The sequence below is a fragment of the Saccopteryx bilineata genome, chromosome 8, assembly GCF_036850765.1.
Source record: "Saccopteryx bilineata isolate mSacBil1 chromosome 8, mSacBil1_pri_phased_curated, whole genome shotgun sequence".
NCBI lineage: Eukaryota > Metazoa > Chordata > Mammalia > Chiroptera > Emballonuridae > Saccopteryx > Saccopteryx bilineata.
Window position 1 is genome coordinate 48,950,702 of NC_089497.1, and position 12,844 is coordinate 48,963,545.

Here is a 12,844-nt window from a genome sequence, read left to right on the forward strand (position 1 = left end):
ACATCATGATCAAGTGGGATTCATTCCAGGAGCACAAGGATGGTTCAACATACAGAAATCAATAAACATAATACAGCACATAAACAAAACAAGGAATAAAAACCATATGACCCTATCAATAGATGCAGAAAAGGCATTCGATAAGACACAACATCCCTTTATGTTTAAAACACTCAATAAAATGGGTATAGAAGGAAAGCACCTCAACATAATCAAGGCCATATATGACAAACCATCAGCTAATATCATACTAAATGTGAGAAAATTAAGGTTTTTTCTCTAAAATTAGAAACAAGATCAGGCTTCCTACTCTCACCACTCTTATTCAACATAGTTCTAGAAGTTTTAGCCAGAGCAATCAGGCAAGAGAAATAAATAAAAAGCATCCATATCAGGAAAAAAGAAGTAAAGGTATCACTTTTTGCAGATAACATGATCCTGTATACAGAAAACCCCAAAGACTCCACTGAAAAACTATTGAAAAAATAAACTAATACAGTAAAGTTGCAGGACACAGAATCAATATACAAAAGTCCATTGCTTTCCTATACGCCAACAATGAAACTTTGGAAAGCGAACTAAAAAAAAAAATTCCTTCTACAACTGCAACCACAAAAAAATAAAATACCAAAGAATAAACTTAATAAAGGATGTGAAGGACCCTCATTTGAAGAATCCAATGAACAATGTGAACTTAGGAATGGAACAGAGGCAGAGGCGGATCAAAGGGACCAGAGGGAAAGCAGTCAGAGGGAAAGTAGAAGAGAGGATGGGATCAGAGAAGGGAAAGAGATTAATGAAATTATATATACATAACACAGCATTATAGAGAACAGGACAGTAAACCCTGGAGGGAAGGGGAGAAGACATGGGGGGAGGGGCATGGGGGGGCAGGGGGAATAAGGAGGGATGAAGATCTATTCAGTGGGACACTTGAATCTATGTAAACACAAATTAAAATCATTAAAAAAAAGGACGTGAAGGACCTACACACTGAAAACTATACATATAAAGCATTATTGAAAGAAATTGAAAAAGACACAAGGAAATGGAAAAATATTCCAAGTTTGTGGATTGGGTATATTACCCAAAGCAATATACAAATTTAATGCAAGTCCCATCAAAATCCCAATGGCATTTTTTAAAGAAATAGAATAAAAAACTACCAGTTTGTATGGAACCATAAAACACCCCAAATAGCCAGAGCCATCCTGTGAAAAAAGAATGAAGTCAGAGGACTCACACTACCTGACTTCAAATTATACTCTAGAGCCACAATAATTAAAACAGCATGGTATTGGCAGAAAAACAGACATTCAGAACAATGGAACAGAATTGAGAGCCCAGAAATAACACCACATATATATGGACAAATCATCTTCAACAAAGAAGCCAAAACACACAATGGAGAAAAGAAAGCCTCTTCAATAAGTGGTGCTGGGAAAATTGGAAAGCCACATGCAAAAGAATGAAATTTGACTACAGTTTGTCCCCCTGCACAAAAATTAATTCAAAATGGGTCAAATACCTAAATATAAGATCTGAAACTATAAATTACATAGTAGAAAACATAGGTACTAAATTCATGGACCTTGACCATAAAGAACAACTTATGAATTTGATCCCAAAGGCAAGGGAAGTAAAGAAAAAATAAATTAATGGGACTATATCAAACTAAAAAGTTTCTGCACAGCAAAAGAAACTGACAACAGAACAAATAGGCAGCCAACTAAATGGGAGATGATACTCGCAAAAAACAGCTCCAATAAGGAGTTAATATCCAAAATATATAAAGAACTCAAAGCTCAGCAACAAACAAGCAGACAATTCAATTAAGAAATGGGGAGAGGACCTGAACAGACACTTCTCCCAAGAAGACATACAGATGGCCAACAGATAATATGAAAAGATGCTCATCTTCGCTAGCTATTTTAGAAATGCCAATCAGAACTACAATGAGATACTACCTCACACCTGTTAGATTGGCTATTATCAACAAGACAGTTAATAATAAGCGCTGGAGAGGTTGTGGAGATAAACTCTCATTCATTGCTGGTTTCAACGCAAACTAGTACAACCATTATGGAAGAAAGTATGGTTGGTTCCTCAAAAAATTAAGAATAGAACTACCGCCTGACCTGTGGTGGCGCAGTGGATAAAGCATCGACCTGGAATGCTGAGGTTGCCGGTTCAAAACCCTGGGCTTGCCTGGTCAAGGCACATATGGGAATTGATGCTTCCTGCTCCTCCCTCCCCCTTCTCCCTCTTTCTCTCTCTCTCTCTCTCTCTCTCATTCTCTCTCCTCTCTAAAAGTTAATAAAAGTTAAAAAAAAAAAAAAAATAGAACTACCATATGATCCAGCAATCCCTCTATTGGGTATCTATCCAAAAAACTCGAAAACACTGGTATGTAAAGACACATGCACCATGTTCATCACAGCATTATTCAGAATGGCCAAGACATGAAAACAACCAAAGTGTCCCCTCAACAGAGGACTGGATAAAGAAGATGTGGTACACATATACACTGGAATAGTACTCTCAGCCGTAAGAAATGATAACACAGTGACATTGATGATAACATGGATGGACCCCGAGAACATTATACTGAGTGAAATAAGTAAATCAGAAAAAGCTAAGAACTATATGACTTCACACATAGGTGGGATATAAAATTGAGACTCATGGACATAGATAAAAGTGAAGTTACCAGGGGGAGGGGGTGGGAGGAAGGAAGTAAAGATGGACAAATAAATAGTAACGGAAAATGATATGACTTTGGGTGATGGGTCTACAACATAATCAACAGTTCAAATGCTACAGAAATGTTTAACTGAAACCTATGTTTCAGGTAACTCTTACTGATCAATGTCACCCTGTTAAATTTAATTTTCTAAACAAAATTTTTTAAAAAGTCAGAAAGAAAGAGGAAGTATAGAGTAGGAAGACAGAAGTGCAAAAATCCATCAGGAGGGCCTGAAAAGACAGCAGTAGTACTGATTACTAAATTTGAAAATTAGAATCCAAGCAAGAGAAAACTCTTTCAGGGAAGAATCTGAAATAGCTGGCACTTGATCGGGTAAAAGCCATCACCTTCCACTGTTACATGATTGAAACTCCTGATGAAATGAGTTATCCTAGATAAGACCAGAAATAATTCATGCTATCTTTTGAAATTAGGAACACAGGTAAGTTTTCATTAAAAAAAAGAAAGATAACCACCTGACCAGGCGGTGGCACAGTGGATAGAGCATCGGACCAGGACACGAAGGACCCAGGTTCAAAACCCCGAGGTCACCGGCTTGAGCCCAAGGTTGCTGGCTTGAGCAAGGGGTGATTCAGTCTACTATAGCCCCTCAGTCAAGGCACATATGAGAAAAGCAATCAATGAACAACTAAGGTGTCACAATGAAGAACTGATGCTTCTCATTTCTCCCTTCCTGTCTGTCTGTCCCTATCTATCCCTCTCTCTGTCTCTGTCACCAAAAAAACCCCACAAAACAGTAAGTTCTTTACTCTTATAAAACACCACATAAATCTTAAAATATTTAGGTTACAATGGACAGTCTATTAATTTCAAACAATTTTTTGAAGAAAATAATTTTTAAGACCCTTAGAATCTCATGTAAACTGTCAATTTTCATTTGCCCTCCAAAAAGGAACTACTAGTAAGTAGTTAAATAATCACATTTGCCATGTGCTTTAATTCACTCCTCTCTTCTTTTAATAGCAAAAACGGTGATGACTAGCATTTGGGTTAGCAGGCACAAGCTAGAATTGGACTGCTTTCACTTTGTTGACCCCATATCACTAATTTCTGTCCCCCAAGTTTTCTGAAACACTGAGCTTTCAGTTTTTAAGGCAGTATTTCTACTTCAATGGCAAACAAAAATTTTCATAAAGAAACACCTGAAGAGCATGACTTCTATGTTAGTCTCACTGATCACTGGATATTACATATTATGCAGAATCTTATTTTTTCTTTACCTGTTTCTCAGGCCTGTTCCATTGCCACAGCCCCCACCAACCAAAGTCTGTAAGGAAGGTAAAGCTGAACGGCTTAGCTGCTGCCGACTAGGGCCCCTCCTTCCTCCGGGCATGTCCGGGAACCAGTCTGCTTCGAGTGCCACCTGTAGTTGCAACCCAGGTTAATGGTTGTCAACCTGTTTCAACTCTGAACAATATAAAAAAAAATTTTTTTAAATCGGTTGACTATTTTTAAACTATGTAATATAACAAAACAACCATAAAAACTGAGTGAGCAGGGCTTGTAAAATCAGATTTTCAAAAATACTCTCAGTGTCTTACCAATCTTATTCTAATGAAATGACACTAATGGGGCAGGTCAGAAGTATAAGTTGTGATCTAAGGTCTGTTGAGCATTAAAGAAGTCACAATCTGTGTCCTTCATCAGTTGACTTATGGCACATGAAAAATATTACAATCAGGTAGAGTTTACAAGAAACACCTACTATAAAAACTAGCCGGTTGGTGCAGTGGTAGAGCGTCGGTCTGGCGTGCAGGAGTCCCGGGTTCGATTCCCAGCCAGGGCACACAGGAGAAGCGCCCATCTGCTTCTCCACCCCTCCCCCTCTCCTTCCTCTCTGTCTCTCTCTTCCCCTCCCGCAGCCGAGGCTCCATTGGAGCAAAGTTGGCCCGGGCACTGAGGATGGCTCCATGGCCTCTACCTCAGGTGCTAGAATGGCTCTGGTTGCAACAGAGCAATGCCCCAGATGGGCAGAGCATCGCCCCTTGGTGGGCATGCCGGGTGGATCCCGTTCGGACGCAAGCGGGGAGTCTGTCTGACTGTCTCCCCGTTTCCAGCTTCAGAAAAATACAAAATAAAACAAAACAAAACAAAAACTTCCAATTCAAATGTAACATTTCACAGTAAGCCACATGGAATACAGGAGAATCAGCACTGTCCAAAACGTTAGGTTTTCTTATCAAGGGATCTGGTTCTGAGAGTAGATGCGTCACATATTATCTGACTTGAATTTAGTTTAACCTCTGAGGAAAAGAAAAGAAAAAAAAGAAAAGTGTGCCCTGTCCTACAGAGGTTGTTGTCAGAACTGACAATGACGGATAGAAGGACATCAGTAGACCTTTTAATTCTGAAAAATAAAACTGTTCAAGAGGTCTCTCCATATGTTAAAGTGAAAACATTGGAAGAAGCTTAAATGAATGCCCACTCCAGAAAAACTCATGTGAAATCACTTGGAAATTACTGAAACTGCAGGATTAAAATATAAGTCCCAGATAAAGACCTTCACTGAAAAGAAATTGTCTTTATCAATCTGGCAAAATCACGGTTCCTCCAATATGGATACCAAAATCTTTCAAGTAAATAATACAATTTAAAAGCTGAAGAATGACATCCTATAAAACAAACAAAAAGACAAGCAAAAATGACCCCCCAAAACAAAAAACCCTGGCGTTCTATACGGTCCTGCAGCCCGATCCGATGTTCCCTATTCCTACAGCTTTCGACTGTAGACTAATAAACGCCAGGTGAGACAAACCATTCAGACCGCTGGGTGTAGGTAGGGGCTGCTGGTCCTTCCTCAAACGGAAAGAAAAGTGCGGAGCAAAAAAAAAAAAAAAAAAAAAAAAAACTGGGATGGAAGCAGTGAGACGATGGGGTGGGAAAGGTGGATGGCGAGAGACTACAACTTCAACAGACCTATCCCTAGAGTGGACAAGCGGGCCCGCCACGCAGCTCAGGGAGCCGGAACATGCCCTGGACAGACGGACAGCACGGCAGCTCGGTAATACTCACGCATGGAGGAGGCCCGGCCGGTGGGGCAGGATCCCTGGGAGGAGGCGACAGCTTAACAGGCTGGACCCTAAGCAAGAGCACTCTCTCTCCCCGTGTTGAGGAGCTCCAAACCAACTGCTTGTTCGCAGGCTGCCCAACCTAGAGAGCCGAAAAAAGTGTCAAAGCTCCGACTTGCCAGACCCAGACCCCGAGTCAGTGCCAGTCAGTGCCGCAGCTAAAGCTAGAGACAGAGCCCAGAGCCGTCAGCACTCATCCTCAGCCTCCATTACCGCAGAGCTGAGCAGACGTGGCAGCGCACGGCGATGACGTCAGTTTCGCGACAGCCGGGCGCCCTCACCGCGAGCTGGCTGTCGGAACTGAGCACGCAGCTCAGGCCGAGAGCACCCCGCCCCTCTGGCCTACACCTGCGCAGTGGGATGCGCCTTCTCCGGTGGACTCGTAGTCTGGCCTTTCACTCCTTCGCTGGCTAACGTAGTTCCTCCTCGGGCCTCAGTCACCCAGCCCTTAAGGGTCAGTCTTGCCGTCTCATGGACTCCAAGTAACAGATGTGAGCAAGTTTTCTCTCCCATTTTACAGATGATGAAGGTTGGGAGACCTCACCCAAGGTCACATCACTGCGAAGTAAAGGGGCCTACGTCTCACATTCTTGCTTCAGCGTAAGGGACTGGAGTTCACAGTTTCGTGGGAGACACATTGTAACAAATTACAATTTGTTAATAATACGTGCAACATTAAAATTCTGCTCAAGGTCCAGAGATAGCGTGCAAGATAGCGTAATAAATTTTGTGGGATGACGGTGGCGTCCATACCAAGAGAGCTTGGGGTTTAAAGCCAAGGATCCAAGAAAAACAGACGGTTGGTAGGAGAGTAGCTTTTTAGTAAAGGAAAGGAGAAGGACGACATCATGATGAAATCAGTAACTGCCAACAGTTTGGTATGAGAAGAAGAGTAAAAGTGTCAAAAGGAGCACTGGTATGAGATCTCTTGCTCTAGAGATTTTAAGAGCCTTAAGAGAAAGGTTTTTGTATTGGGTATATATCAATAATTAGTTAACCTTTATTGAGAGTTATTTTTGGCAGCAGACACTAAACTAGTAGCTTTCATTTAAATTTCATTATGCTTTGATACTACTATTATTTCTATCTTACAGAGGAAACTGGAGTTAGGAGACATGAATATATAAAATCCAATACAGATCGTTACATGTTTTCCTTGTATTCACCTGTACCTGTAAGGAGTTTTGCACATTTATTTTCTTATTTGCTCTGTTAACTGTTTCCTAGCTTGCTATATTGAAACTCCTTTGCTACTTTTCTTGTTGGCTTCCCAGCATCCGTCCTTAATTCAGTAGTTATTTATTTAGTGACTACTATGCAACTGGCACAGTGTTGTTAATGAAGAAGACAGATATGTCCTTGCCCTTCTGGAGCTTAAATTCTTTTTTTATTATTTTTTAAATTTTTGACAGAGACAGAGAGTCAGAGGGACAGAACAGGACAGACAGGAAGGGAAAAAGATGAGAAGCATCAGTTCTTCGTTGTGGCACTTTAGTTGTTCAATGATTGCTTTCTCATATGTACCTCCTGTAAGGTTGGTGGATGGAGGGATGGTCATGTGGGTAACTCAGGCCCGCCCACTTTGGCTAGGACCGCCCACAATCAAGCCCGCCAAAGTGGGCGGGCCTGAGTTACCCACGTGACCATCCCTCCATCCACCGACCTTACACCTCGATGGGGGGGGGTGGCTACAGCAGAGCAAGTGACCCCTTGCTCAAGCCAGCGACCTTGGGCTCAAGCCAGCAACTTTGGGCTTCAAGCCAGTGACCCTTGGGTTTGAGCCAGCAACCATGGGGTCATGTCTATGATCACACACTCAAGCTAGCTTTTTTATTCAAGCTGGGTGAGCCCGTGCTCTACCCAGTGACCTTGGGGTTTCAAACTGAGTCCTCCGTGTCCCAGTCTGATGCTGTACCCACTAAGCCACTACCTGGTCAGGCTGGAGCTTATATTCTAACGAAGGAAACATTTACTTAATAAAAAAATATTAGAGATTGTAAGTGTTTAAAGGAGACAAATAAAAGCGTGAGTTAGACAATAAAGAGGATGCCATTTTGAGGGGATAGCTGACTGAGGGAATGACATATCAGTAGAAACAAGAATGTTGGGAAGGAACCAGAGATGCAAAGGTGGGGAGAAAAGCAATCCAGATAAAAAGCAAAACTAATGCAGAGATTCTAAAGTGGGTTAAAGGTTGTCACGTTTAGGAAAGTTAACACAAAGTTGTACAGCGAGATCATGGTTAGCAAAAGGAAATGTGGTATTAACAAAAATTTTAACTTCGACAGCCAAAAGTCTTTTTTATTTTTTTTATTTTATTTTTATTTTATTTTTTTTACAGAGACAGAGAGAGGGATAGATAGGGACAGACAGACAGGAATGGAGAGAGATGAGAAGCATCAATCATCAGTTTTTCATTGCGACACCTTAGTTGTTCATTGATTGCTTTCTCATACGTGCCTTGACCATGGGCCTTCAGCAGACCGAGTGACCCCTTGCTCGAGCCAGTGATCTTGGGCTCAAGCTAGTGAGCTTTGCTCAATCCAGATGAGCCCGCGCTCAAGCTGGCAACCTCGGGATCTCGAACGTGGGTCCTCTGCATCCCAATCCGACGCTCTATCCACTGCGCCACCGCCTGGTCAGGCCAAAAGTCTTTTTTAAAGAAAAGTTTATTGAGCCAAGAATGCTAGCCAAAAAGAAAACCAGACTTGGGACATGAAGTCCAAACCACCAGTGCACTGCTAGTTGGAAAAATCATTCATGTCCATTATCCTAGAGTTTTGCAAGTATATCAAGTGGAGGGACTGGAGACGTAAGCTGTTTTAAAAGGTTTTACATTAGCTATATAGATAAAAAGGGATGGGAGAAGGTGAAGTGGAGCTAGTTTTGGGGTAGGCTCAGTGGAGTCCACCAGGAAGAAGTGTCTGCTCCAGTGGATTAGCTATGGGCAGCAGACTGGAAAATTCACGTGTTAATTAGTGGATCATTGTGGCAAACTGATGCAGCCATTATAGAAAACAATATGGAGGGTCCTCAAAAATTAAAAGTAGAGCTACCTTATGACCCAGCAATTCCACTCCCGGGTATTTATCCAAAGAAATCCAAAACACTAATTTGAAAAGATCTATGCACCCTGATGTTTATTGCAGGATTATTTACAATAGCCAAGATATGGAAGCAACCGAAATACCTATTGATAGATGACTAGTAAAGAAGGTATGGTATAATGAAATATTACTCAGCAATAAAAAAATAATGAAATCTTACCATTTGTGACAACAGGGATGGACCCAGAGGGTATCATATTAAGTGAATTAAGTCAGAGAAAGGCAAATGCCATATGATTTCACTTACATGTGGAATCTGAAGAACAAAATAAACAAAACAGAAACAGACTCATAGATACAGAGCACAAACTGATGGATATGCCAGATGAGAAGCAGGTTAGGGCACTGGGTGAGAAAGGAGAAGGCACTAAGAAGTACAAATTAGTAGTTACAAAATAGTCAGAGGGATGCGGGGCACAGCATATGCAGTACGATCAATAATACTGGAATAACTGTGCATGGCGCCTGGTGCGTACTGAACTTATGGGGAAAATCACTTTGTAAATTACATAAATGTCTAACTACTATGCTGTATACCTGAAACTGATATAAAATAATATTGAAAGTCAATGTAATTTTTTTAAAAGTGGATAATCATGGAAATAGGCACCTGGAAATTAACCCTAAATTCCAACAGAGGTACAGGACTATGAGCACTCTTTTGTCAGAGCTGGTCCACAGTTATTAACAGGCTAACTGTTCTCTCTCTCTCACTCTCTTGCCACTGTAATTTTAACTTAGAACATCTCCGGATTTATTTTTTGTGAGTGGCATGAAATGAATTTGAAGACACAACCAGGAGCTTAAACACAGAGGGTCTTTTAAACTGTAGCGTTTCCATTTTAAACTGGTGGCTGGCATAGGACCTAGAAATCTGTGGTTTTCCTAAGCTCCAGAATTCTGACACTTATTCACACCTGGGAAGCACTGTAATAAAATACCTAACCTGTTCAGGAAATTAAACTGTGATTTGGAATCATATTCAGCTTATTCCTCCTGTGTATAGGCCCATTTAACACCCAATCTCACTAATATTCTTACACACAGATAAACATTGCAAAGTTGCAGAAAATACTGATTTATTTTCATGTCAAAGACATTATAATGCAAGGTGATTTCCATTTTCTTCTGATCACAGGAAACTAATTGTGGAAAAGATAAGCTCTTTTATTCAAGGTTTAAAAATTATTCTTCACCATATTCACTTTAGACTAATTTTGAAAATGAAGGTTATTGTGGCGTTCATTTAAGTAGTACACTGACTTGTTAAGTGCTTTTGATGAACATTCGTTTTGAAGTACTGTATACCTTAGAAGTAAAAGAAACTTTGACTCAAGTTTTCATTTGAATTTCTAAAGAAGTCTTGTATGATATAGTGTTGGAGATTCATTTTCTCCTCTTGTCTACTCACCCAAATTAAATGACATGGCCTATTCCTAACTAATCAACATTATTTTGTCTTTCACCATTCCTCAATATGCATCCTAAGTTCTACCCCCACCTTCTGCAAACATGCCTTTTATAGTGTCTTCCGCACAATGCTCCTTAACTGCAACATTTCTTTTTTTCCAGCTTAGAATGCACCCCTCTTACCACTTTCTCCAGAAATCTGGTTCATGGTGATCTTTCTCTCCACTGAAACCAAGAATGTTTATATATTGCCTTAGGTTATTGGGAAAGTCTATTTGTCTTTCCATTAGTTCTAAACTCCTTGAAGGCGCAGATCTCGTTGTTTTTCCATGTATTTCCACAAAGCCTAAGATGTCACTATGTACATTTTAGACAATGGATAAGAACTTGTAGTTGTATGATCACTATACATACCTTAATGTCTATACTGTCCAGCATAATGTTGCCCACTGATATTTTTTCATGTCTAAGTTATCCCAGTTGTATAAATTCCTGTTATGAGGAGACCTATACTGTACTATTTGCAAGCCCTTGGTGGGGGTAGGGGGTGTCTAAGAGTGCTGTAATAGTGTGTGAGCTGAAAAAAATGTGTGTGTTCACACCAAGGTTTTCTAACTGGGCTAATAATCAAAGTAACAGAGACAGAGTAACAGGAGAAAATCAACTTTTAATACACGTGCATTGAGAATTCACATAAACATGAAAATTCCAAAGACACTGAGGCTTCATTGGACATATGTGACATTTTGGACAAAGGAGAAAAGGAGGGGGGATGGGGTCTTAGGTTCCAGAAGTAAATAGCCAAGTAGCTAGGAAGAATGGACTGCACATGGCAGGAAAAGTCTTATAAAGTAGCTCAGAAACACTGAGACAACACCAGGTTTCTAGCTAATAGGACCCTGCCTCAAGCCCTATATTTATTATCCTCAATTCAAATAGGCTAAGGGAGCATCCTAAAAGCCCTTCCTGAATTAAGCCTTTCTCTCTGAATCTAGTAAGCAGGAAGGGGGAGAAGTAAAGGTTCTTTTTGAGTCTTTTGTTTCTTAAGAAACAGCTTAAAAATTAGTATCTCCAAAGTCAAAAGTTTCAGTCCCCTTTAGTAGCTAACCATATAGCTTGACACAAAACAAACAAGCAGGAGTACCCTGGCCCTGAGAACAGCACGTTAACAGAGAGCAGGGGGAAGCCTTAGCTTTCAGGTAAGCGTCTCCCGGAACACTTCTCCCCAGGATGGGACTGGAGGCGGACGGCGACCGCCATCTCTGTGTGGGGCGACTCTTCGCGCACGTGGTGCAGCTCCCACGCCATATTTGTGCGGGGCTGTGCTTCCGCCGGTGGTGCGGCAGTGGGGGTGCCGCACTGCCTCCGCTGGCCATGGAGCGGTGGGCGCGCTCCCAGCTTGTGCTGTGGCTGCTGTTGCTACTCCTGTCCCCAGGGCGGGGACGCCAGAAGGAGTCAGGTGGGCTCCGGGCGGGGCGGAGCTGGATCCAGAGGCGCTCTCCCGCCCCCCCTCGCTCCCCGGTGCTGTCCGCACCCGGTTGAATCTGTGGCCGCTGTAATACAGTGCTGGGCAGAGGGCACGAAGGCGGCGTGGGGGGTGGGGCGGGGCGGAGGATGCCTTGGAGCGGAGAGTGAGTGTCCGGGTGTCTGGCGCCGATTCCGCCCAGGACCCTGGAGAGTAACCCATCCTCCAGAATTCGGAGTAATAGTGGGGAGGGGAGGGAATTTTTTTGTCTACTAATAGCGGGCATCGTCCGCGCTTGGCAAGGCTGCACCTCCCTAAATCACACGGGAGGGGGGGGGGGGAAATAAACACTGTGTGTGTGTGTGTGTGTGTGTGTGTGTGTGTGCGCGCGCGCGCGCGCGCGCTCTTAGGCTATTGCCAGAAGAGGTGAAGGGAGGGTTAATATCTCTGGCTTTTACTTGATCCTTTTTATAAGAATCAGTCTGATTAATAAAAGGTGGAAATCAGTGTTACCTTGTGAGTTGTCAGGCATTAACTTGGGGAAATTTCCAACTTTTTGGATACCTGACAGCCCCCATAGAGGAGCAGACTTGACATGCGTGCTGGCGAGTTACAGAATGAATCCTTCCCGGCCTTTGATTTCCACCAGCGGGATGGGAAAGGAGTATCTGAAACACGTGGCCTTCAGTTGGTTCTGCTGTCTGCTGCTAGTAAATAAGAAAGCTCAGGGGTATTTTCTTAACCTTCATTTACTTCACTTTTTGAAGGTTCAAAATGGGAAGTATTTATTGACCAAATTAACAGGTCTTTGGAGGATTATGAACCATGTTCGAGTCAAAACTGCAGCTGCTACCATGGGTAAGTTCTTTGATTTGTCTTTGAGAATTTAGTTATTGTCACAAGGAAGTCCTCTAAGTTCTCAAGAGACCTTGGTTGTAGTGATCAGAGAGCCAAGCATATTTCAAAGCTGGCAGGGTTCCTGAAGTGGTTTCCTATTTCTAGGGCAGCAATTTTCAGTTGGTGTGCA

At 42.0% G+C, this 12,844-nt stretch overlaps 2 protein-coding genes across 4 annotated transcripts in view; one reads left to right on the forward strand and one right to left on the reverse strand.

Moving 5' to 3' along the window:
• TMEM39A (transmembrane protein 39A) overlaps positions 1-6,066 on the reverse strand; it is a 43,688-nt gene extending 37,622 nt beyond the window's left edge. For 2 of the 3 annotated variants that reach the window (XM_066241317.1, XM_066241315.1), the window contains exons 1-2: positions 5,780-6,066; positions 3,988-4,174 (exon numbers count right to left, since the gene is read on the reverse strand). In XM_066241317.1, the coding sequence (XP_066097414.1) occupies positions 3,988-4,100 (113 nt within the window). In that variant the 5' untranslated portion in view covers positions 4,101-4,174; positions 5,780-6,066. The remainder of the gene's footprint in view (positions 1-3,987; positions 4,175-5,779) is intronic. The other variant, XM_066241316.1, reaches the window with a different exon arrangement.
• Positions 6,067-11,104: 5,038 nt separating this feature from the next.
• POGLUT1 (protein O-glucosyltransferase 1) overlaps positions 11,105-12,844 on the forward strand; it is a 28,097-nt gene continuing 26,357 nt past the window's right edge. Inside the window, exons 1-2 of the mRNA XM_066241140.1 lie at positions 11,105-11,811; positions 12,585-12,675. Coding sequence (XP_066097237.1) covers positions 11,583-11,811; positions 12,585-12,675 — 320 coding nt within the window. The 5' untranslated portion in view covers positions 11,105-11,582. The remainder of the gene's footprint in view (positions 11,812-12,584; positions 12,676-12,844) is intronic.